The sequence below is a fragment of the Panulirus ornatus genome, chromosome 16, assembly GCF_036320965.1.
Source record: "Panulirus ornatus isolate Po-2019 chromosome 16, ASM3632096v1, whole genome shotgun sequence".
Classification (NCBI taxonomy): domain Eukaryota; kingdom Metazoa; phylum Arthropoda; class Malacostraca; order Decapoda; family Palinuridae; genus Panulirus; species Panulirus ornatus.
Window position 1 is genome coordinate 13,953,297 of NC_092239.1, and position 26,747 is coordinate 13,980,043.

General features: G+C 42.6%; 1 protein-coding gene across 5 annotated transcripts in view; it reads right to left on the reverse strand.

Annotated features, from left to right (window-relative positions):
* The window catches only part of LOC139754164 (ras-related and estrogen-regulated growth inhibitor-like protein), a 392,942-nt gene that overhangs the window by 4,413 nt on the left and 361,782 nt on the right, over nucleotides 1–26,747 (reverse strand). For all 5 annotated transcript variants that reach the window (XM_071671334.1, XM_071671332.1, XM_071671331.1 and 2 more), the window contains 3 exons: nucleotides 25,177–25,253; nucleotides 22,796–22,990; nucleotides 497–580 (listed from right to left, as the gene is read on the reverse strand). In XM_071671334.1, coding sequence (XP_071527435.1) covers nucleotides 497–580; nucleotides 22,796–22,990; nucleotides 25,177–25,253 — 356 coding nt within the window. The remainder of the gene's footprint in view (nucleotides 1–496; nucleotides 581–22,795; nucleotides 22,991–25,176; nucleotides 25,254–26,747) is intronic.

A 26,747-nucleotide genomic window follows, 5' to 3' on the forward strand; every position in this document is an offset into this window, starting at 1 on the left:
TACCAGCTACTTCTACCTAATGTGTTTACCAAAAGTTGCTTGCCTAATGCCCCAAATGCTCCAACCTACTACTTCTACCCTGTGTTTCTACCTAATGTTCTAGCCTAATGTTTGTACCTACTGCTGTCTATTGCTCTTACCATTTTGCCAAAAGGCAGGGCTAATGCATTGCACTCACACAGCCGTCAATAACCCTCCAGATAACCAGGCAGGTAGTATTTGTAATATACCTCCCAGGTCGTTGGCTACCTACCACCTACTACCTACAAAGCTTCACCTCTCTCAAAAATAATGTTTAATGGGAATTAACTGGCTTTTTGAATGCATACAAGTGGAATTATATCAGCTACCAGGAAGTCTTACGGAAAATTATAAGGTAGGGGGAAAATGAGAGAAGGAAAGTTGAGGTGAGAGAGTTGCATGTGGAAGTGCAAGGGAAAAGGTTAGATTGGAAGGGTTAGAGGAAAAGTAGCCTGCTTGATGAGGACATACCTACCTGAGACACCATCTCAGCTGCTGACACCTCAACAAACCTGCAGCCATATTGTTCTGCCAGCTTCCTACCCTCAGCTTCTGGAACCTGCAAGGAAGGATCCAGTTAGTTCAAGGTGGGTAATGTTCAATGTATGAGGTTACCAATGCAAGATAAAGACAGGTCAATGCATGGAAGAGCTCAGTCAGTGTTGGAAAGGAAAAGTTTAAATTAAGCGAAGGACCAATCATTGCAAGGGAAAAGCACTTAGTGTGGAGGAACCATTACAAAGGAGGAACCCCTCAGGACAAGAGAAGAACCAGATGGTACAAGAGAGATAATTTTGTACAAGAAATAAACCATTCAGTGAACTCACTTAAAACTAAGTGTCTCTCTTCCCTGCTAAATTTCACTCCTTACCTTTATTCATAGTAACAACATTTTCCTTTCACACACTTTTCTATAATCAGACACCAGTTTCTGTTATTTCTCACTCAAGTTAACCACCACAGCTGTGTAATTTGCAAACAGCAATTGACTCCATTTCTAGGTCCCTCCACCCCAACCCCAACAGACAACAAAACAGCCCCTCTCTCCAAAGCCCTTGCAATTACCTCCCTCATGACCCAACCCAGATTAAACAGACATGGTAACTTCATACAACCTGACTGCAGACCTCCTTTACATGGCACCACTTATCCTCTGCTCTTCTTAATGGCACACACGTCTTACTTTCTTGATAAAAACTCCCCATTGCTTCTAGTTGCTTTTCTCCCATACTATATATTCATATCTCTCATACCATACATTCGTAGCACCTTCCACAAAACACCTATCAGTCCTAACATACGTTTCCTCCAGAGTTACTGATGCCTCATTCAAATCCCTTTCTCCAAGTATTTCTCACACAAATTCTTCATGCCAAACACTTGATCCACATCCTCTACCACACTGTTCCAACCCAGTCATGTTCAGCGTATGCTTCCACCCCTCAGTAATCACTCTTTCATACAACTTACATGGTATAATCAAGAGATTCTTACCTTTGTGAATCGAACATTCACTTTTGTCCCTCTTGCCTTTATACAATTCCCTTACAAAGGCACTTGCTCATGATAGTATGCGAATATTTACTTTCTCTGCATATGGAAGCATAATCTTTTCATGTAAGCAGCATATACATTTGACACAAACAGTAACAGAGGCAGACATAAAGGTGAACACACACACACATACAAATTCTCTCCATGCCTCTCTTTGGGAATCTAGGGTCTATATCAGGGAATAAGCAGCATAAGAAAAGGGCAGATCAGTACAATAATGGATTAACGTCCAGTAAGAGGGGATCACTCGGTATAATCGAACTAACATCAATCTGTATTAAGGAACTAATCACGTAAGGAAATCTCTCTCTCTCTCTCTCTCTCTCTCTCTCTCTCTCTCTCTCTCTCTCTCTCTCTCTCCCAGGGGATAGGGGAGAAAGAATACTTCCCACGTATTCCCTGCATGTCGTAGAAGACGACTAAAAGGGGAGGGAGTGTGGGGCTGGAATTCCTCCCTTCTCGCTTTTTAATTTTCCAAAAGAGGAAACGAGAAGGGGGCCAAGTGAGGATATTCCCTCAAAGGCTCAGTCCTCTGTTCTTAACGCTACCTCGCTAGTGCAGGAAATGGCGAATAGTATGAATATATATATCTTTCTTTCAAACTATTCGCCATTTCCCGCATTAGCAAGGTAGCATTAAGAACAGAAGACTGGGCCTCTGAGGGAATATATATATATATATATATATATATATATATATATATATATATATATATATATATATATATATATATATTCTGGAAGGAGGTAAATAAAGTGCGTAAGACAAGGGAGCAAATGGGAACTTCAGTGAAGGGCACAAATGGGGAGGTGATAAGTAGTGGTGATGTGAGAAGGAGATGGAGTGCGTATTTTGAAGGTTTGTTGAATGTGTTTGAGGATAGAGTGGCAGATATAGGGTGTTTTGGTCGAGGTGGTGTGCAAAGTGAGAGGGTTAGGGAAAATGATTTGGTAAACAGAGAAGAGGTAGTAAAAGCTTTGCGGAAGATGAAAGCCGGCAAGGCAGCAGGTTTGGATGGTATTGCAGTGGGATTTATTAAAAAAGGGGGTGACTGTATTATTGACTGGTTGGTAAGGTTATTTAATGTATGTATGACTCATGGTGAGGTGCCTGAGGATTGGCGGAATGCGTGCATAGTGCCATTGTACAAAGGCAAAGGGGATAAGAGTGAGTGCTCAAATTACAGAGGTATAAGTTTGTTGAGTATTCCTGGTAAATTATATGGGAGGGTATTGATTGAGAGAGTGAAGGCATGTACAGAGCATCAAATTGGGGAAGACCAGTGTGGTTTTAGAAGTGGTAGAGGATGTGTGGATCAGGTGTTTGCTTTGAAGAATGTATGTGAGAAATACTTAGAAAAGCAAATGGATTTGTATGTAGCATTTATGGATCTGGAGAAGGCATATGATAGAGTTGATAGAGATGCTCTGTGGAAGGTATTAAGAATATATGGTGTGGGAGGCAAGTTGTTAGAAGCAGTGAAAAGTTTTTATCGAGGATGTAAGGCATGTGTACGTGTAGGAAGAGAGGAAAGTGATTGGTTCTCAGTGAATGTAGGTTTGCGGCAGGGGTGTGTGATGTCTCCATGGTTGTTTAATTTGTTTATGGATGGGGTTGTTAGGGAGGTGAATGCAAGAGTTTTGGAAAGAGGGGCAAGTATGAAGTCTGTTGTGGATGAGAGAGCTTGGGATGTGAGTCAGTTGTTGTTCGCTGATGATACAGCGCTGGTGGCTGATTCACGTGAAAAACTGCAGAAGCTGGTGACTGAGTTTGGTAAAGTGTGTAAAAGAAGAAAGTTAAGAGTAAATGTGAATAAGAGCAAGGTTATTAGGTACAGTAGGGTTGAGGGTCAAGTCAATTGGGAGGTAAGTTTGAATGGAGAAAAACTGGAGGAAGTAAAGTGTTTTAGATATCTGGGAGTGGATCTGGCAGCGGATGGAACCATGAAGCGGAAGTGAATCATAGGGTGGGGGAGGGGGCGAAAATCCTGGGAGCCTTGAAGAATGTGTGGAAGTCGAGAACATTATCTCGGAAAGCAAAAATGGGTATGTTTGAAGGAATAGTGGTTCCAACAATGTTGTATGGTTGCGAGGCGTGGGCTATGGATAGAGTTGTGCGGAGGAGGGTGGATGTGCTGGAAATGAGATGTGTGAGGACAATGTGTGGTGTGAGGTGGTTGGATCGAGTAAGTAATGTAAGGGTAAGAGAGATGTGTGGAAATAAAAAGAGCGTGGTTGAGAGAGCAGAAGAGGGTGTTTTGAAATGGTTTGGGCACATGGAGAGAATGAGTGAGGAAAGATTGACCAAGAGGATATATGTGTTGGAGGTGGAGGGAACGAGAAGTGGGAGACCAAATTGGAGGTGGAAAGATGGAGTGAAAAAGATTTTGAGTGATCGGGGCCTGAACATGCAGGAGGGTGAAAGGCGGGCAAGGAATAGAGTGAATTGGATCGATGTGGTATACTGGGGTTGACGTGCTGTCAGTGGATTGAATCAGGGCATGTGAAGCGTCTGGGGTAAACCATGGAAAGTTGTGTGGGGCCTGGATGTGGAAAGGTAGCTGTGGTTTCAGGCATTATTGCGTGACAGCTGGAGACCGAGTGTGAACGAATGGGGCCTTTGTTGTCTTTTCCTAGTGCTACCTCGCACACATGAGGGGGGAGGGGGATGGTATTCCATGTGTGGCGAGGTGGCGATGGGAATGAATAGGGGCAGACAGTGTGAATTGTGTGCATGGGTATATATGTATGTGTCTGTGTGTGTATATATATGTGTACATTGAGATGTATAGGTATGTATATTTGCGTGTGTGGGCGTGTGTGTGTGTGTGTACATTGTGTATGGGGGTGGGTTGTGCCATTTCTTTCGTCTGTTTCCTTGCGCTACCCCGCAAATGCGGGAGACAGCGACAAAGCAAAATAGATAAATAAATAAATAAATAAATATATGTATATATATATATATATATATATATATATATATATATATATATATATATATATATATATATAAAGGACATAAGGGGAGTGGGGGAGGAATGGGATGTATTTAGGAAAGCAGTGATGGTTTGCGCAAAAGATACTTGTGGCATGAGAAGCGTGGGAGGTGGGCAGATTAGAAAGGGTAGTGAGTGGTAGGGTGAAGAGGTAAGATTATTAGTGATAGAGAAGAGAGAGGCATTTGGACAATTTTTGCAAGGAAATAATGCAAATGACTGGGAGATGTATAAAAGAAAGAGGCAGGAGGTCAAGAGAAAGGGGCTAGAGGTGAAAAAAGAGGGCAAATGAGAGTTGGGGTGAGAGAGTATCATTAAATTTTAGGGAGAATAAAAAAGATGTTTTGGAAGGAGGTAAATAAAGTGCGTAAGACAAGGGAACAAATGGAACTTCAGTGAAGGGGGCTAATGGGGAGGTGATAACAATTAGTGATGATGTGAGAAGGAGATGGAGTGAGTATTTTGAAGGTTTGTTGAATGTGTTTAATGATAGAGTGGCAGATATAGGGTGTTTTGGTCGAGGTGGTGTGCAAAGTGAGAGGGTTAGGGAGAATGATTTGGTAAACAGAGAAGAGGTAGTAAAAGCTTTGCGGAAGATGAAAGCCAGCAACGCAGCGGGTTTGGATGGTATTGCAGTGGAATTAATTAAAAATGGGGTGACTGTTTGTTGACTGGTTGGTAAGGTTATTTAATGTATGTATGACTCATGGTGAGGTACATGAGGACTGGCGGAATGCTTGCATAGTGCCATTGTACAAAGGCAAAGGGGATAAAAGTGAGTGCTCAAATTACAGAGGTATAAGTTTCTTGAGTTTTCCTGGGAAATTATATGGGAGGGTATTGATTGAGAGGGTGAAGGCAGGTACAGAGCATCAGATTGGGGAAGACCAGTGTGGTTTCAGAAGTGGTAGAGGATGTGTGGATCATGTGTTTTCTTTGAAGAATGTATGTGAGAAATACTTAGATAAGCAAATAGATTTGTTTGTAGCATTTATGGATCTGGAAAAGGCATATGACAGAGTTGATAAGAGATGCTGTCTAGAAGGTATTAAGAATATATGGTGTGGGAGGCATGTTGTTAGAAGCAGTGAAAAGTTTTTATCAAGGATGTAAGGCATGTGTACGTGTAGGAAGACAGGAAAGTGATCGGTTCTCAGTGAATGTAGGTTTGCAGCAGGGGTGTGTGATGTCTCCATGGTTGTTTAATTTGCTTATGGATGGGGTTGTTAGGGAGGTGAATGCAAGAGTTTTGGAAAGAGGGGCAAGTATGCAGTCTGTTGTGGATGAGAGAACTTGAGAAGTAAGTCAGTTGTTGTTCGCTGATGATACAGCGCTGGTGGCTGATTCATGTGAGAAACTGCAGAAGCTGGTGATTGAGTTTGGTAAAGTGTGTGAAAGAAGAAAGTTAAGAGTAAATGTGAATAAGAGCTAGGTTATTAGGTACAGTAGGGTTCAGGGTAAGTCAATTGGGAGGTAAGTTTGAATGGAGAAAAACTGGAGGAAGTAAAGTGTTTTAGATATCTGGGAGTGGATCTGGCAGCGGATGGAACCATGGAAGCGGAAGTGAATCATGGGGTGGGGGAGGGGGTGAAAATCCTGGGAGCCTTGAAGAATGTGTGGAAGTCGAGAACATTATCTCGGAAAGCAAAAATGGGTATGTTTGAAGGAATAGTGGTTCCAACAATGTTGTGTGGTTGCGAGGCGTGGGCTATGGATAGAGTTGTGCGCAGGAGGGTGGATGTGCTGGAAATGAGATGTTTGAGGACAATGTGTGGTGTGAGGTGGTTTGATCGAGTAAGTAATGTAAGGGTAAGAGAGATGCGTGGAAATAAAAAGAGCGTGGTTGAGAGAGCAGAAGAGGGTGTTTTGAAATGGTTTGGGCACATGAGGAGAATGAGTGAGGAAAGATTGACCAAGAGGATATATGTGTCGGAGGTGGAGGGAACGAGAAGTGGGAGACCAAATTGGAGGTGGAAAGATGGAGTGAAAAAGATTTTGAGTGATCGGGGCCTGAACATGCAGGAGGGTGAAAGGAGGGCAAGGAATAGAGTGAATTGGATCGATGTGGTATACCGGGGTTGACGTGCTGTCAGTGGATTGAATCAGGGCATGTGAAGCGTCTGGGGTAAACCATGGAAAGTTGTGTGGGGCCTGGATGTGGAAAGGGAGCTGTGGTTTCGGGCATTATTGCGTGACAGCTGGAGACTGAGTGTGAACGAATGGGGCCTTTGTTGTCTTTTCCTAGTGCTACCTCGCACACATGAGGGGGGAGGGGGATGGTATTCCATGTGTGGCGAGGTGGCGATGGGAATGAATAGGGGCAGACAGTGTGAATTGTGTGCATGGGTATATATGTATGTGTCTGTGTGTGTATATACATGTGTACATTGAGATGTATAGGTATGTATATTTGCGTGTGTGGGCGTGTGTGTGTGTACATTGTGTATGGGGGTGGGTTGGGCCATTTCTTTCGTCTGTTTCCTTGCGCTACCTCGCAAATGCGGGAGAGCGACAAAGCAAAAAAAAATATATATATATATATATATATAGGGGAGAAAGAATACTTCCCACGTATTCCCTGCGTGTCGTAGAAGGCGACTAAAAGGGAAGGGAGCAGGGGGCTGGAAATCCTCCCCTCTCGTTTTTTTTTTTAATTTTCCAAAAGAAGGAACAGAGAAAGGGGCCAGGTGAGGATATTCCCTCAAAGGCCCAGTCCTCTGTTCTTAACGCTACCTCGCTATCGCGGGAAATGGCGAAGAGTATGAAAAAAAAAAAAAAGAAAATATATATATATATATATATATATATATATATATATATATATATATATATATATATATATATATATATATACGTTGAGATGTATAGGTATGTATATGTGCGTGTGTGGACGTGTATGTATATACATGTGTATGTGGGTGGGTTGGGCCATTCTTTCGTCTGTTTCCTTGCGCTACCTCGCAAACGCGGGAGACAGCGACAAAGCAAAATATATATATATATATATATATATATATATATAGATTGGGGTGCCTAAATGTGTGTGGATGTAACCAAGATGTGAAAAAAGGAGAGATAGGTAGTATGTTTGAGGAAAGGAACCTGGATGTTTTGGCTCTGAGTGAAACGAAGCTCAAGGGTAAAGGGGAAGAGTGGTTTGGGAAGGTCTTGGGAGTAAAGTCAGGGGTTAGTGAGAGGACAAGAGCAAGGGAAGGAGTAGCAGTACTCCTGAAACAGGAGTTGTGGAAGTATGTGATAGAATGTAAGAAAGTAAATTCTCGATTAATATGGGTAAAACTGAAAGTTGATGGAGAGAGATGGGTGATTATTGGTGCATATATGCACCTGGGCATGAGAAGAAAGATCATGAGAGGCAAGTGTTTTGGGAGCAGCTGAATGAGTGTGTTAGTGGTTTTGATGCACGAGGCCGGGTTATAGTGTTGGGTGATTTGAATGCAAAGGTGAGTAATGTGGCAGTTGAGGGAATAATTGGTATACATGGGGTGTTCAGTGTTGTAAATGGAAATGGTGAAGAGCTTGTAGATTTATGTGCTGAAAAAGGACTGAGGATTGGGAATACCTGGTTTAAAAAGCGAGATATACATAAGTATACTTATGTAAGTAGGAGAGATGGCCAGAGAGCGTTATTGGATTACGTGTTAATTGACAGGCGCGCGAAAGAGAGACTTTTGGATGTTAATGTGCTGAGAGGTGCAACTGGAGGGATGTCTGATCATTGTCTTGTGGAGGCTAAGGTGAAGATTTGTATGGGTTTTCAGAAAAGAAGAGTGAATGTTGGGGTGAAGAGGGTGATGAGAGTAAGTGAGCTTGGGAAGGAGACTTGTGTGAGGAAGTACCAGGAGAGACTGAGTGCAGAATGGAAAAAGGTGAGAACAATGGAAGTAAGGGGAGTGGGGGAGGAATGGGATGTATTTAGGGAATCAGTGATGGATTGCGCAAAAGATGCTTGTGGCATGAGAAGAGTGGGAGGTGAGTTGATTAGAAAGGGTAGTGAGTGGTGGGATGAAGAAGTAAGAGTATTAGTGAAAGAGAAGAGAGAGGCATTTGGACGATTTTTGCAGGGAAAAAATGAAATTGAGTGGGAGACGTATAAAAGAAAGAGACAGGAGGTCAAGAGAAAGGTGCAAGAGGTGAAAAAAAGGGCAAATGAGAGTTGGGGTGAGAGAGTATCATTAAATTTTAGGGAGAATAAAAAGATGTTCTGGAAGGAGGTAAATAAAGTGCGTAAGACAAGGGAGCAAATGGGAGCTTCAGTGAAGGGCGCAAATGGGGAGGTGATAACAAGTAGTGGTGATGTGAGAAGGAGATGGAGTGAGTATTTTGAAGGTTTGTTGAATGTGTTTGATGATAGAGTGGCAGATATAGGGTGTTTTGGTCGAGGTGGTGTGCAAAGTGCGAGGGTTAGGGAAAATGAGTTGGTAAACAGAGAAGAGGTAGTAAAAGCTTTGCGGAAGATGAAAGCCGGCAAGGCAGCAGGTTTGGATGGTATTGCAGTGGAATTTATTAAAAAAGGGGGTGACTGTATTGTTGACTGGTTGGTAAGGTTATTTAATGTATGTATGACTCATGGTGAGGTGCCTGAGGATTGGCGGAATGCGTGCATAGTGCCATTGTACAAAGGCAAAGGGGATAAGAGTGAGTGCTCAAATTACAGAGGTATAAGTTTATTGAGTATTCCTGGCAAATTATATGGGAGGGTATTGATTGTGAGGGTGAAGGCATGTACAGAGCATCAAATTGGGGAAGAGCAGTGTGGTTTCAGAAGTGGTAGAGGATGTGTGGATCAGGTGTTTGCTTTGAAGAATGTATGTGAGAAATACTTAGAAAAGCAAATGGATTTGTATGTAGCATTTATGGATCTGGAGAAGGCATATGATAGAGTTGATAGAGATGCTCTGTGGAAGGTATTAAGAATATATGGTGTGGGAGGCAAGTTGTTAGAAGCAGTGAAAAGTTTTTATCGAGGATGTAAGGCATGTGTACGTGTAGGAAGAGAGGAAAGTGATTAGTTCTCAGTGAATGTAGGTTTGCGGCAGGGGTGTGTGATGTCTCCATGGTTGTTTAATTTGTTTATGGATGGGGTTGTTAGGGAGGTGAATGCAAGAGTTTTGGAAAGAGGGGCAAGTATGAAGTCTGTTGGGGATGAGAGAGCTTGGGAAGTGAGTCAGTTGTTGTTCGCTGATGATACAGCGCTGGTGGCTGATTCATGTGAGAAACTGCAGAAGCTGGTGACTGAGTTTGGTAAAGTGTGTGAAAGAAGAAAGTTAAGAGTAAATGTGAATAAGAGCAAGGTTATTAGGTACAGTAGGGTTGAGGGTCAATTCAATTGGGAGGTGAGTTTGAATGGAGAAAAACTGGAGGAAGTGAAGTGTTTTAGATATCTGGGAGTGGATCTGGCAGCGGATGGAACCATGGAAGCGGAAGTGGATCATAGGGTGGGGGAGGGGGCGAAAATTCTGGGAGCCTTGAAGAATGTGTGGAAGTCGAGAACATTATCTCGGAAAGCAAAAATGGGTATGTTTGAAGGAATAGTGGTTCCAACAATGTTGTATAGTTGCGAGGCGTGGACTATGGATAGAGTTGTGCGCAGGAGGATGGATGTGCTGGAAATGAGATGTTTGAGGACAATGTGTGGTGTGAGGTGGTTTGATCGAGTAAGTAACGTAAGGGTAAGAGAGATGTGTGGAAATAAAAAGAGCGTGGTTGAGAGAGCAGAAGAGGGTGTTTTGAAATGGTTTGGTCACATGGAGAGAATGAGTGAGGAAAGATTGACCAAGAGGATATATGTGTCGGAGGTGGAGGGAACGAGGAGAAGAGGGAGACCAAATTGGAGGTGGAAAGATGGAGTGAAAAAGATTTTGTGTGATCGGGGCCTGAACATGCAGGAGGGTGAAAGGAGGGCAAAGAATAGAGTGAATTGGAGCGATGTGGTATACTGGGGTTGACGTGCTGTCAGTGGATTGAATCAAGGCATGTGTATGGGGGTGGGTTGGGCCATTTCTTTCGTCTGTTTCCTTGCGCTACCTCGCAAACGCGGGAGACAGCGACAAAAAAAAAAAAAAAAAAAAAAAAAAAAAAAATATATATATATATATATATATATATATATATATATATATATATATATATATATATATATATATATATATATATATCAATGAAATAGGGTGATATTTGGGAGAAATTAGTAAAATGCATCTATCAGTACAAGGGATAATTCAAGACCGATTCTGTATCCACAGAATCATAGTCCAGTGAATCTTTAGATATAACATGCAATTTAAGGGCTGTACGATTATCAAATTTTATGCAGGCGAGGAATGATGGAAAATGGGCAACAAACGAACCCTGTACAGACAGAAATTTACTAAGAATCATATTCTAGAATTCTGATACACCATAATGTGCATCCTATATACTTGCATGTAGGACACAGGTATAATGAGAAACATATAGAGGGTACACCACATTCAAGGAAAAGTAAACCAACAAACACTATGGATAGTAAGTATGGTACAACAGAATTCAACCGCACAAAAAAGACGCATGGTAAACTTCAAATTGGTGAATGTATACTCAATCATGAAATGCTACTACACAGAATAAAGACAGTTTAAATGCTGAATTACAATGAAAGTCAAATTCTGCACTAGGACAGAGGGTATACTGTGGTAACACGACGACAGATGTTGGACACGAGGGCAGGAAGCATTGGTCGCCTTGGCCTCAGCGACAAGTAGTGATTACAGAATTAGCCGGGGTTGGCGGACGGCCAGCAGAGATAGAGAGGCGCGGGACTCACGAGCAAAGGAACCAATTATCATCTCTATTTTTCTCTCAACAGAATAAAGGAAACAATAAGACAGACACGCAGTCACTTAAATATGCTAGCATACCAAACAACTATGTTTTATTGCAAAGAATTTCTTTTACATATAACTGCTCATTCGCAACTTTTAAAGAATTTGACCCGATTCCTATACGACTATGTTACAAGTAGATAGATAATGATTAATTTGATTACGTAGAGGTATCACCCTAAGAACCACTTTTTTTCAGGGTTTCGAACATGTAGGAAATAACTCCCTCAGGCCTTTTTTTTTTTCTTTTACTACAATGGTTTTTTTTTTGTTCACAGAAAAAACTGTGAAGACTACTACCATTACAGAAGAGCACTGTGTAGTTACAACTGATGACAGTTCATGTACAGGAACAAACTTAATTTTAGTGATCCTTTCTCGCAGTTATCTTAAAAAAAGACTGAAAACAGTAAATATTCATCATTCGTTAGAAAAACGTGGTTTTCTCGATAATGAAAAGGTCAGGATCATACTGTAAAGTTTATATGACACAATAATTTGGTATTTTGAAGGGGCCAGAAAAGATTTAGAAAGATATTTTCTTGTGTTTTTGCATCTTGCTATAAATATAAGCAATTCTTCTTGAATCTCCGCCCGAGTTTGCTTATATGTTCTACTTGTTTAAAAACTGAAAATCTTAGAAACATGCACTGGTACAGCCTATTCCAAAAGAGAACTGTGACCTTTCTAGCCCTTCCAACTATCGTCCTGTTGTTTGGATTTCAACTGTTTTTCACTGTCTTTGAATTTCTCCTCAATTCCTGTCTTTAAACATCTTGATACTCGGTCGACTCTCTGATCATCAGCATGGCTCTCGCAAGGGCAGATCACCATTAATATTCTCTACTAAATTGATAATGTTTGGGTATCCTCTCTGAAATACTTGGCGGGATCTTGAGTTGTAACCCTTCATATTTCGAAAGCTTCTAGCAAAGTTGTAGCTTTGGGAACTGATTTCCAGGATGGTTACCCGTCTGTTATCTTCCTTTTCATCCTGTAGCTTCCTCTTTAGCTGCTTTTTGTCTCTATAGAGACGGATCTTCCTTGGTGTTAAGTCAACAACGCTGTTAATCCATTTTATAAACGATTTTCTATCATCAACAACGCTGACGACACAACACGTTCAAATCTGCCTTATCAACTGTGTATTCGATAAGGCTTCCTCTTTAAGCTTGGATATGGACAGAATTATCCAGGAAAAGAGACAAACTGGTAAAGTCTAACACCTCTGAGTCCCTATTTCCTCCTATTTCTCGTTCTAAAATCTGTTACAACACTCTCCCGTCTTCCATGGTTCTAGAATGCCACCGTAATATCTAATCAGCCTCGGAAACCCTACGTTACACATACAGCACAGAAACAATCTTTTTCCAACGTGCTGAAATTTCTCGCCGAACACTTGCTGCAGTCTATACTGCTCTTACACCTGGGTAATGTTTAGTTTTATTTACTAGACAGAGTCGAGGCTGACGCAAGTAAACTAATTTACTCATCTGCTGACCTCAAGACCTTACCTACTTGCACCACGCCGCACTGTCTGTCCCTTTCTCTCTTCTGATTCTGGTGCCGAGAACTAACCGCTTGTGTGCTTTCACCATAATCTAAACCAGGTGTTACTTGGAAAGCCGTAGCGACACATCAGTTACTGCGTGGCAGTCAGTAACTCAAGGATGGGCCGTTGCTAAGTCTGATTCTTTCCCTATAACACTATGCTATGGACCCCGTCTTTCCAAACAGCTACCACCTCAACCATTTTAAACTGCAGGGTTTCCATATCTAGACAAAAACGATTCTTCTACTTTGGTTTTCCTCTTTCTCAGAGATCCAGACGATATCTTCTTCTTCTTCTTCTTCTTCTTTTTCTTCTTCTCTCTCTCCTCCTTTTCTCCTTTTTCTTCCTTTCTTAATCTCTCTGTCCCATTCTTACGTAGCAACTGAGCCTGGCCTCGATGAGGACTCCTGTCCGTGGCTGGATCATTCGACATAAGGAAGAAAATTGTAATCTGTCGAAATAACAAACTCCTCAAGTAAGATCACAAAGTGAACGGTAAGCTACGCCTACACTGTAGCTACACGTGGGCACACGTGATACGAACGTGCGTAAACACTGCACGAATATGTGGTACACAGGGACGTACACAAAGGCTGCACAAATACGGATTATGTGTACAAAATTAAGCACAAACATAGACGTTTGTACACATAAATACGCACACAAATAAACGTACTAAATATCCATATACATACTCAGACGATGACAAACACAGAGTTAGGTACATAGACAATGCCGCCACGTGTTAGGCCCCTATGACTTCCAAATTCCTTTTTCTGTGCTAGACAAAAACGAGACCTTGAGTCGCTCTGGCTCTACCGTCTAACAAAGCGTCAAGGTCGCCTCCAACTGTAAACTGTCTATAGTGTCTCTATTGAAGCCCCTTTGCTCGTGAAGAAGGAGTAAGTAGACGAGGAGAAAGAAGAGGTTTAAAGAATTTGTTCATCCGCGTACGTCTGTTCTAACAAGAATGTAACCGCTCGACACACCTATATCTAATAAGAATTAAGAAGACACGAAAAAACAATCACAGGGAAGAAATAGATTCTGGTTCTTTACCACACGGGATCGTACAGGTTTAGCTTCTCAACGAGGAAGATCAGATACCCATCAGGAGGACTGTCTTACGGGGACGAGAACCTCAAGCCTCACTTAAGGCTCTTTTGTCTTCCCACGCGTTTGACCTCGGAGTCTGTTGTCGTTAGCTTCGCCAGGTCTGTGCCTTACAAAAGCCCTTGCTCAGTTCTGGCACCTGACCTCTGGGAACTTCACACTTGTAGTTAATGCTCTGATGATTCTCAGCAATATTTCATGTGGATGCCAAAACCGAGGCCATCGGGTAATGATGGGGGTGGGCTGGTGGCTACCGGAGTAGGTTTTGTTTATAGTTACTGTACGCGCCTGACCTCACGTTTTCTCTCTTTCGTTTGATTTACCTCATCGTTCTCTACGTTTCTCCATCATCATCACGCTCCTCCCTTCTCTCAGTAAAGCTTGTAGTTCTCTTGAGCACTAAGGTACGACCCTTGGGTATGATGAGTTGGCTTTCAACCTAATATTCAAAAGTTAGGTCAAAGGACAAAGCAATCATACATAAGGATCGCACCGTTTTCCTCAAGGTTCCCAACCGTCCAACTCGAAAGGCTGTACCGCCGTACTCAAGGACCGTCCCTCGCCAAGGGTGAGGCCACGTCTCTCGTGGACACGTGATGGGCCCAGGTGGGGTTGCGTTGCCAAGAGGCGGACTGACAACCACAGAGAATGGAGGGGGGAGAAAAAAGTCAGGTTAAACGTGACTACGATCGCCTGGCTGGTCATGCTGAGGGCAATCATAATGATTATGATGACCGTGTGAACATGATACAGATATATTACACGAGAATGAAATGAAGCGATAGTTCCACCTGAAGACTGAAGTATCCGTCGATCGGTTTTATAAGGGATAGGAAACAACGCCAGCAGGAACACCAGTAGCAAATGTGACGAGAAAACAGCACAAGGACAAAACCATCACCATAACCACCTTCGTCAGTGCCAACGCCACCACAATCGCTGTTACACCACCACTATCACTACAATCATCTACACTACTACTACTACTACTACCACCACCACCACCAGCATCACCTTGAGTCGATCACCACCACCACCACCTCCACCACACCACAGCCAACACCATCACTTCCTTCCTCTTGGCTATCAGCCAAGTTAGAGGCAGAGTCGGCACATGCCAAGAAGAGGACCCGTTCGTGGGAAGGAGGAGGAGCAGCAGGTCTACCCAGCACTTGGCTCCGGTTCCCAGGCAGGGGACGTCTCCCTCTGTGTTCACGTGTCCACTCTACTGGAGAGACTAATGCGATGTCTCCACTTACGTATTTTATGCGTCAGTGTTTCTGTGTGGAGTCGCTGTTCCCGTTTCTTGTCTGACTTGCATGAACTCGGAGGGTGAGTCGCTGCTCCCGTTTCTTGTCTGATTCTTTTGTGAACTCGGAGGATGAGACTGTACACACAGTAGCCCTTTTTGCAACACAGTTTGCCTCATGTCTGGTGACATTAGGAGACCACATATCATAGTACAACTCTAACATCGTTACCAATCATTCAGTTGATATTTCTGACCACTCCTCTCTGTTCAGCTCTCTGAAACACGTGTGAAACGTGATAAATATATTGTCTTTGGCAGCATCTGATTTTTTTTTTTGTAATCAAAAGAGACTTTTTAACCCCCGGCACAAATATACATGAGGGGAAATGACCCCCTAAGCCTTCTGGCATCCTAAAAGAGGACTATTTGGAAAAATATCTCGTATAGCACTGACACAAACAAAATCCTCCCCCATAACACCTATCACTTATTTCATTGATTACTGGTGAGAGCAGTCAAATGAACTTTGATACATTAGACCTTCGCATTTTCTCAGCCTTTTTAGGTAATCGTAATCATTAATCAAATGGAGGTAGTAGTTGAAATTAAGGAGTACTGGGTACGGTGTGTTTAAGATAGGCGACTGAGATCTTATTTCGCCACTTGCTGAACTGTGAGGCAGACAGTGGAACTCCTTAAGACTTGAAATACCTGATATGTGATCAATCACATTATATATATATATATATATATATATATATATATATATATATATATATATATATATATATACATATATATATATATATATATATATTGAACACATCCAGTCTCAAGATGTCAAGATGATGTACCGAAAAAAGAGCCTACCATCCACAGCCAAACCCCAAAGACCGCTTCATATGCCTTGGTTCACCCGACAAACAGCACGTTGCCCCCCACATATCACATTAATTGAACGTATTTTATCCAAAGCATTTCTTTCGCCCTCCTGAACGTTCAAGCTCTGATACCCCAAAGCCTCCTTCACTCCATCCTGTCATTTCCCTCTCAGTTACCCCCCCCCCCCCCATCTTTGCTCCCACCACATCTAACTCAGATTTTCTTAGCATTTCTTCGCTTACCCTCTCCATATTGACCGAACAATTTCAGCACACCCTAGTGGCCAACCCCTCAGTCAAATTGCATTTACAAACATACCTCCTCCCTACGACACTTGTCATTACTTATAAGATCAACCCATCTCACACCACATATCATCCACACCCTTACTTTTTTGTTTTAAAGATCCACGACTTAACATCCATACTACACTGTCGGGAGTATTAAACCTTCACACATACCTCTTCTTAATTCCCTCCTCCACCCCATGTTTCACATCAGTTCCGTCTGTTGTCACGTCCACTCCCAGTCACCTAAAACATTTCACCTCCTCCAGATCCTACCCATTTAATCCTACAATCAAACTATTGTATCTAATCCTTGTTGCTCTACCGCATTACCCAAAATCTGATCAGGATGAAACAATGGTGCTGTCCCTTGCTACTGCTTGATTACACAGGAATCAATCGTCAATAGCAATATACCCAGAGCACTGGTGGCGGTAGCCAGATGCCTTGAAAAAGAAAAAAAGTTCCGAACGTTCCCATCAAAGTTTCATCAGGATGGAACCAATGAACAGCCTCCTTTATAACTCCTGTCTCGATAATTATTGAAACGAAGTCCTTGATAAAGTCAACATCACGTCACCATCCACACTAAGACCCTTACGCCAAGAATATCCAAACGTTTCCAATTCTAACCGGATAAAATATATAAAAAAAAAACACAAGCTTTGCTTTCTCATTTGTTCAACTGAAGTGTCGTGATTGGCTGGATCGTTGTGAAGGCTGGCCAATCCTGGGCCTGGAGCTGCCTGACGAGGCCTCAGCTTCTTATATAGAATTTGGCAACCAATGACTGGGAGCAAGAGGACTTCTTAACGCTGTCGTTGTTATTCTAAGAAATTGCACTGTTTGTGTTGGCGTAGTTGGCTGACGCTTATTGTTATTTAGATTTTCAAGATGATTCTTTTTGCGATATTATAGTCACTGTCCCATATTAAGATTGTGTTTCTCGCAATGAATATTAGCCTTTACATATTCTAACTCCAACTTGTACCTATTTCTACTACATTTTGTATATGTACTTAGTGCATTTTCTAAATTTTTTCATATTCATATATCATTAATGATTAATTCATATATATATTTGACTACGGTTGAGATGTATTTAGCTAATAGGGACAAGTTTACAAGTCAAAATCAAATAGGGTTACAGGCCGAATGACCATCGTTATAGGTCGATGGCCGTAAAACCTAACAAACAACAACGAAGAAGTTTTGTAACCTCTTTTTTCTACAGAGACCATCCGCTAGATCGCGTAGAAAACAACATATCCACTGCTCTGTGCCATTACACAGTTGTCCTCCCCTTTGAAATGTATCATACAATAACCTCTTATGCTGAATATTTCTACACCTAACTGCTGAATATTTCTACATCTAACTGCTGAATATTTCTACACCTAACTGCTGAATATTTCTACACCTAACAGCACACTCGAATTCCGTAGTATACACCCATCCTCCTCCTTCCTGGGTAGCTTTCTATGAATGCTGACATATATATACTGCCTTGGTGTAGCGGTTAGGCTTCCTGACCGTGACGCATCTATGGCCCCCGCCCAGGGTCGAGCGCATAGGTTGGGATCCCGAATACGGCACTGTGCACAGTCAACCCAGCTGTTCATCAACCCAATATATATAGCGTCAATGAAATGGCCTTAGTTACCCATACCGTCTCAGCTAACATAAAAAAAGAAACGAGTACAGCTTTTGGAGAAATCTTCCAAACCTAACGAGCAATAACAAATCAATTTTAACCAAATTCAGATGTTTGTAACGTGTTCTATAAATTTCACGCAAACACAACACTTTCCACGTTCACACGTGATGAGTACCCCCATCTCAGAGGCCTATATCCAAGGAGACGAAGTAAGCCAAGGTTAAGGCATTAATTGGCTCTCTAATTGTAAATAACCCACAACCCGCCAGCGCTAACAGAGCGTTGGCAGATTTGGGGATGTATATATATATATATATATATATATATATATATATATATATATATATATATATATATATATATCAAGTACCCATTTTATCAACCAACCACAAGGATGGATAGCGGTTAGCGTACCTGACAGTGACGTATTCACAGGCCGCCCAGGGTCGATCGAGCGCATATATATATATATATATATATATATATATATATATATATATATATATATATATATATATATATATATATATATATATATATATATATATATATATATATATATATCTTTTTTTCTAGCCACGAAAAGTTTGTTGCCTACGAAGATTCAACCACGGCGACCTTTATAAACTATGAAGACTAACTCGGTTGACGCATCGGTCTAGGCAACCACAGCGTACTGTCCTTAAGTGCTTTTGTGCCTCTGAACCGATGATGGTGGCCTAACGCGCAAACCAAGCAAAATAAGAGCGCTAAGCGCTGTTGTTTTTTGAAAGTCGCCTTGGATGAATTAAGATCATGCGATAAACAAGTGCTGTTTTGTTTCTATTGGCTCGGGTCGCGTTTACTTGATGCGAGTAACGCGTACATCAACTTTTAAGGAGTTACGTAACTTTAATGGAAGGATATGTTTACAGAAACTTGTATAACCACAAAAAAAAAAACCCTCCAGTTAATATTAGAAAGATCGGACACACACCTTCAAGGCTGACTGGTCATCACACCAGACGGTCTGATGATGATTTTAGAATAATGAACGAAATGTAAATACGGTATAGATATTTACCTACTTCACCCCACTTTAGTTGAGGATGGATCGACTTATCTTACAGAGTCGTTGTAATTATAAACTTTCGAACTATTTACTCTGATGTTAGTCGGTGGTTCGCTGAAGGTTTCCTACCAGTCTCTTACGTTTTGTTTCAGTATTGCTCTGAAACGATAATTTGATGGATCGTACAGAGAGACTATCACTCCTGAAATGTGTGTTAGTGTCTCACAGTTCACCACGTCTTTGATATCATCCTCTCGTACTTGCACTCTTTAGACTGCATAAAATAAACGTCTATGTCTTTACAGGCGTCTGGTATTGTTTTATTGTTTACCGTGTTTGCCCAATTACTCTTTAAAGTTTTTAGCTTTTAATTTCATCTTAAAGTCAAAGCGTAAAGACGCTATATAAAGATTCGTAGTGCGCAAGCTATCATTTGCGCATGCGCGGCCTCAAGTGACGCCGTTGGAACTTTCAGAGCAACAGATCGCGGAAAGATGGCTAGATTCAGACAGATATTATAGTCTGAATGATCTCCAAAGTCAAGAGCTGGTGGCGTCGTATGACACGGGCCCGTGCCAGGCTATAAGAGAATTTGACAACAACAACGCACCCAAAGATCGGCTGATCGTAAGCCTTGCTAGGAATTTTAAGTCTTATTTATTGGGCAGTTAGGAGGTGGGGGAAGGAAGGGGGGGATAAACAGGGAGGATAAAGTCCAGAAATAGAACGTAGTTGGAGAGAGATCGAAGACGCGTGATGTACGCGTGCGAGCAGTTTGCTAGATATGTAATTTTGGCGTTATGCCAATGAAGAACGAAGAGGACTTAGGTTAAGAGCTGGTTATTGTAGGAATTGATGGATGCGATCATCTCTCAGGGATGTGTGGCTCAGTGGGGGGGAAACAGGTGTGCAGGGCCACCTAGAGGGGCAAAGAAACCGGAGTCAAAACCCCGGGAGTTCGGAGGGCTCGGAAAAGGGACGAAGAACTTCAAAAAAATATCAACAACATTACCAAAACAACAGAACACATACGTAGTAAATTTTTAGAGTATCACTTTCTGCAGTCTTTCCCTCAGAAGGCCCCCACCCAGCCCAGTTCTCCTGGGCAGCCCGAGGACATTAATATGCCAACCCTTCCATAGGGCCTGTGTCAGTGCTCAGCGATATTGCGAGTGTCCGACATTCATGGCGCTGTCACATTATTGTGCTATTTCTCAGCGGAACCTACGAAAAGAAAAAGCTGGTGAAAGTGTGGGCTGACTTAAGTAAATATCCATCCGTTACGCAGCCTCCTGCGTTTCATTAGGGAGCGTGGGACGACTGCTACTCTGTTGTGTAAGGACGGTGAGCTAGGCTGGGCACTGCGAGAGGTAGTGGGAGGACCACCGACAGGAGGAGCCCCTGCTTTGGGGGTTTGATTATGGGAACTTCATACACCTACGAAGACGTATATACAATCACACGAGGGACTTAGATCTAGATATTTGTTCTTACCATGATTATATGCTTTGATGCAAGTCTCTATCATGACTGGGTGTCTTTTGTTTTTTTTTACAGGTTCCTACCAAGAGGAGATGATTGGTTAGGAGTCCCTTCCACGACTCGTTGGCTTGTTAAAAGCCTTTACCACGACCATACTGTTCTCTATTACACATATACTAGCGAGTTATAAGTCCCCTTACCACGACCAACTGGGTACTGGGTACACGACCACGACCGACCATGCTGATCAGAAGGTCTCCCCACCACCACACAACACCACCACCTACCGTCTCCACAGCTCGCCACGACCACCAGTAAGTTAGTCCACGAAATCCCACTGGCGACCTTGGATAACTCTCTTAATCATCCACCATTTTCGTTCGTTTACCAATCCCACAAATTCAAGTCAACCCTTAACTCGCTTCTTGGCAAGTGCAGTCCCCATCTGCATGACATCTGCGACCGCACTCACAACAACTGGCCCATATACCATACACGGTGACAGACTTACCCCACATATTCCGAAGTGAATCCACCCGAAGATGAGACATGGCTCTGGTATATGTGACTCCAGTAATGTGCTTCATATTAATATCCCGAATATGTTTCAGGTGCGGCTGAGATGCGGAGCAGGTGTGTGCGCGACGAGAGAGAGAGAGAGAGAGAGAGAGAGAGAGAGAGAGAGAGAGAGAGAGAGAGAGAGAGAGAGTGAGTCTTGTCGTAGTTTTATACACTTATAGACGCCATAACGAAGTTCTTGTTTACCATAGTTGCTCAAGCAAACAAACACACATTCGGCGACCATGTGTCTACAAAAGGAATATCATTTTCAAAGACACAGACAAGAATGAAAGCCATACAGTGGTTATCCAGAACATAGAATCAAGTACAACTAACTTCTGATACCAAAGACCTTGCTCAAGTAACAGAAACGAAAAGAAAAAAATGTAAGTATATACATAAACAAACAAATAAACAAACATGGCTGTTGATGTTTGTATCACCATCGAGGTCATGAAGGAAAACAAACAAAACGTCACTGGTCGTGTGTGGTAATGTCCTTGATATGACAGAGCAAACCACGGCCCTCGGTCGTGATGTGTGCATGACACAAAATCTTAAGTTAACACACAAAGCAAGCCTATAATACTCCTACCCACCTCTTTCCTTAGTGTGGTTGCGAGAGCTGAAAAGAGTGTACTGAAATAGTTTGTAGACATGGAGAGGATGAGTGAGGAGAGGTTGACAAAGAGGATCTCTCTCTCTCTCTCTCTCTCTCTCTCTCTCTCTCTCTCTCTCTATATATATATATATATATATATATATATATATATATATATATATATATACATATTGTCAGAAGTGGACGGAACAAGGAGATCTGGGACACCAACCTGGAGATGGAAGGATGGAGTGAAAAAGATTTTGAGTGATCAGGGGTCTGAACATGCAGGAGGGTGAAAGGCGTGCGCGAGATAAATTGGAACGATTGTTATACAGGGGGTTGACCTACTATCAATGGATTGAACCAGGGCATGTGGAGTAGCTGCGAAAAACCATGGCAAGGTCCGTGGGGGCCTGGTTGTGGATAGGAAACTGTGATTTTGGTGCATTACACATGACAACTAGAGAATGAATGCGAGTGAATACAGCTAACGTTTACCTGAAGTACGTGATTCACAAACCAGCCTACACGTTGCCACAAACCAATTCTACTTCAACCAGTTCTATGTAGTCAAGACATACATGAACCAATCCTCACCTAGTGTGCCTGGTCATCGAATGAACCAATCCTCACCTAGTGTGCCTGGTCATCGAATGAACCAATCCTCACCTAGTGTGCCTGGTCATCGAATGAACCAATCCTCACCTAGTGTGCCTGGTCATCGAATGAACCAATCCTCACTTGGTCTGTGTGGTCCACTACATGACCGACGTGGTCATGTATGTATGTATACGACACACCTCCCACGCCCAGAGAGAGAGAGAGAGAGAGAGAGAGAGAGAGAGAGAGAGAGAGAGAGAGAGAGAGAGAGAGAGAGAGAGAGAGAGGAGTCGTCCGCCTCACCTGCCGTATGTGTTCCAGGTCCTTCTTGTTGGCCATGATGAGGACAGGAGGGTTGGTTTGGTCCGCCCCGCAGGCCGCCGTCACCGCCTCCACCGCTCGGACACCCACACGGAACGACTCCCAGGAGGTGATGCTGTACACCACCAGCCACGCCTCGGCCCACGCCACCGTCTCCCGGGGCACAATCACCTCGTCCTGCCCGAGGGCGAAGGCAAAGGGCACCATCATCATGAGGAGTCATGGAATGTCAGGAGGGTTGAATATATCGTCAAGGATGCTTCATTAGGGCAAAAACGTGTCAGGGAATAAAAGAGACCGTAAAAGGTCGAAATGATATACTATGAAGAGTTTAATAATAAAGGGCAGCAGGTGGTGCCAAAGTGACAGAGGAAAGTGAAACGCAAGATGACTCGGTCAAAAGAGGTCAGGAGGGGATGAAAAGGGAATCAGAACACTTGAATGTGGTACAGTTCAAAGGAAGGAAGGAAGGACAAAAAAGTTCTGGAAGGGTTCATAGGAGGAGGTGAGAGCTGGAAAGCCAAAAGGAGTCGGACAAGGATACGAGAGGTCAAGGGGAGTCGAGGGAATGAGTCGAATGATATGAGTCAAGGGGGACGAGGGGAATATTATGGGGCAGAGACGATGTCAGATGGGGGCCCAACGGTGGCCATGAGAAGATAAGGTCCAAAGAGGGAATGGGAAAGCCCAGGAGAAGAGATGGTGGATCAAGAATATTAGGGAAGGTCAGAGAGAATGATCATAAATCGTGCAAGAGAAAAGATAATGGTTCAAAAGGGGTCAAGGGGAGCGAGCCAAAAGGTCAGAAGCAACGGAAAGAGGTCAGAATTATAAGGGAGGGTCACGAGTTAAAGGTTGAGAGGGAATAACAAGAAGCAAGAAATGTCAAGAAGGGTCAAGGAAAATCATACGAACCAAAAAGTTTAAAAAAAGATGTTTCGGTTATGTGGACGAGCCATGAGCCATGGTGGTGAGGGAGGGAGGTCATGGCGAGGTCGAAGGGCATTACAAAGAGATGAATTAAGTCATGGAAACTTGAGAGGACTCGGTAGCCCATGGGGTCCATAGTTACCGACTTAATGGCAAGAGACGAGAAGTTATAAAGATAAAAGAAAGGTGTTGAAGAGGGTAATAATAATGATAATCAGTGACGAATGGTGGGTGATCATGGAATATGATGAACAGGCAAATGCTATCATTACGTCGTACATTCTCTTCTGATTCTGACTTATTCCTCCTCCTCCTCTTTCTCTTCCTTTGACTTTGGTCGTGTGTGTGTGTGTGTGTGTGTGTGTGTGTGTGTGTGTGTGTGTGTACACTAGACTCTTCGTACTCGTCTGTGTTAGCTGGGTCACGTCACATCCCCATGGTCATCCTCTGAGAAACAATTATCCCCAGAGGCGTATAGAAACCCTTCCTTTGATCCTTTTCCTCTGTCATTATCACGCACACAAACACACAAACAAATTAGGAATGTTCTTAGAATTGCAGTTAAGGTTTTTTCGCATAAAAAGACAGAACTCGTTTTCGAAAGATAATGTTCAGGACTGCGTGCGTGGTGGTGTTGGTCATATTTCAAAACGACCTTTGGGAGGGGGAACTCTGATCTTAAACACACACTGTAAATGTGAGGTGTGTGGATCTGTAATTTCGTTTTCTGTTGTGCAGATGTTGAACAGTTCAGACTACAGTGTAAGGTTCGTTGCAGGGAACTGTGTGTAGTGTGAAAACCAAGCGAGGAGTGTGCTATAGGGATAGAGTATAGTTTTTCTAAACGTGATGTATAGTGTATGTATATCTATCTGTATATCTATCTAACTACTACGATTACTTCTACTATTTACTAACCAACACCTCTACTATTACTACGGCTACTTACTAAGCTATAACAACTACAACTACTACTATCATTAGTACTTACTAATCACTATCACTACTACGATTACTATTTACTAACCCCTACCACTTACGCCTACTATAACTTATTAGCAACAACTGTTACTACTACTACTACTTAATAACCAATACTACTACTACCACTACTACTTACTAACCAATACCACTACCACTACTACTTCTTCTACTTACAAACCAATACCACTACTACCACTTACTAACCAATACCACTACCACTACTACTTCTACTTACAAACCAATACCACTACTACTACTTACTAACCAATACCACTACCACTACTACTTCTTCTACTTACAAACCAATACCACTACTACTACTTACTAACCAATACCACTACTACTACTACTACTACTACTACTACTGCTGCTGCTACTATAATGGTGGTAATGATAATCTTATTCACGCACTTTCGATTCAATTGTTTACCTCTTAAGGAGAAACTGACCAGGTTGGAAGACAGGTCGAGGATCTCGAGGGCGATCTTGGAGCCGTCGACCGGCATGGTGGCGCGGTAGATCATGTCTGTGAGGACGAGAAGCACAGAGTTAACATGAGGTAGATCAAGTCTTTGGGGACGAGAATGATAGTTATGAGGTAGATCATGTCTGTGAGGACGAGAATGATAGTTTACATGAGGTAGATCATGTCTGTGAGGACGAGAATAATAGTTAATTTGAGGTAGATTACGTCTGTGAGGACGAGCAGATTAGAGTCAACCAGAGGTTGATCATGTCTGTCAAGACGAAAACAGAGCCATCTTGAGGTAGATTATGTCTGTGAAGACGAGATGAAGAGAGTGATCCGGAGGTAGATCATGTCATCTCTCTCTCTCTCTCTCTCTCTCTCTCTCTCTCTCTCTCTCTCTCTCTCTCTCTCTCTCTCTCTCTCTCCTAGCAAAGTGATAAGCAAGTGCCGCTACATATAAGAAAAAAAAAAAACACATCCTAACAACAGAAAAATAATAACAAAAGAATAAGAGAATATCAACAAAAGTTTACGTAGTAGCCCCCCCCCCACCTCCCTCCCTCCAAGACTCCTCCAACCAAAAAAAGTTAAGGTAATGCAATTTTCAAATTTTGCCAGCATCAACATTTATTCTTTTGACGAAATATAAAAAGCACCACAGCAACCCTGTCACTCCCAGGATACGATCACAGTAGCCCTATACACACAATATGATAAACCAAACGATCAACACACAAAAGGCGATCAACCAGTTGACCAATACACGTAAGGTGATCAACCAGTCGACCAATACACGTAAGATGATCAACCAGTCGACCAATACACGTAAGATGATCAACCAGTCGACCAATACACGTAAGATGATCAACCAGTCGACTAATACACGTAAGATGATCAACCAGTCGACCAATACACGTAAGATGATCAACCAGTCGACCAATACACGTAAGATGATCAACCAGTCGACCAATACACGTAAGATGATCAACCAGTCGACCAATACACGTAAGATGATCAACCAGTCGACCAATACACGTAAGATGATCAACCAGTCGACCAATACACGTAAGATGATCAACCAGTCGACCAATACACGTAAGATGATCAACCAGTCGACCAATACACGTAAGATGATCAACCAGTCGACCAATACACGTAAGATGATCAACCAGTCGACCAATACACGTAAGATGATCATCCAGTCGACCAATACACACAAGATGACAAACGAGACGACCATTACGACAAATCAAACGGCCGAGGCGACAAATCAAACGACCAGGATGACAAACCAGACGACCAAGACGACATACCAGGCAGCTGAGATGACCAGGAAGATGACACACGGGGAAGCCCAAGGTTTGGTTAGCGGAATGCCGCCGTCGTGACGCCCACAACCTTCCTTGGCCGTCAAAACCAAAATACCCGGCGTTAATGCCCTAAGGCGCCTCCCTGATGAGCTATATATCTAATATCTCTAAACACAAGCGAAATTTTGCCTCTTTTAAGATTGAAATAACCCGAGAGAGAGAGAGAGAGAGAGAGAGAGAG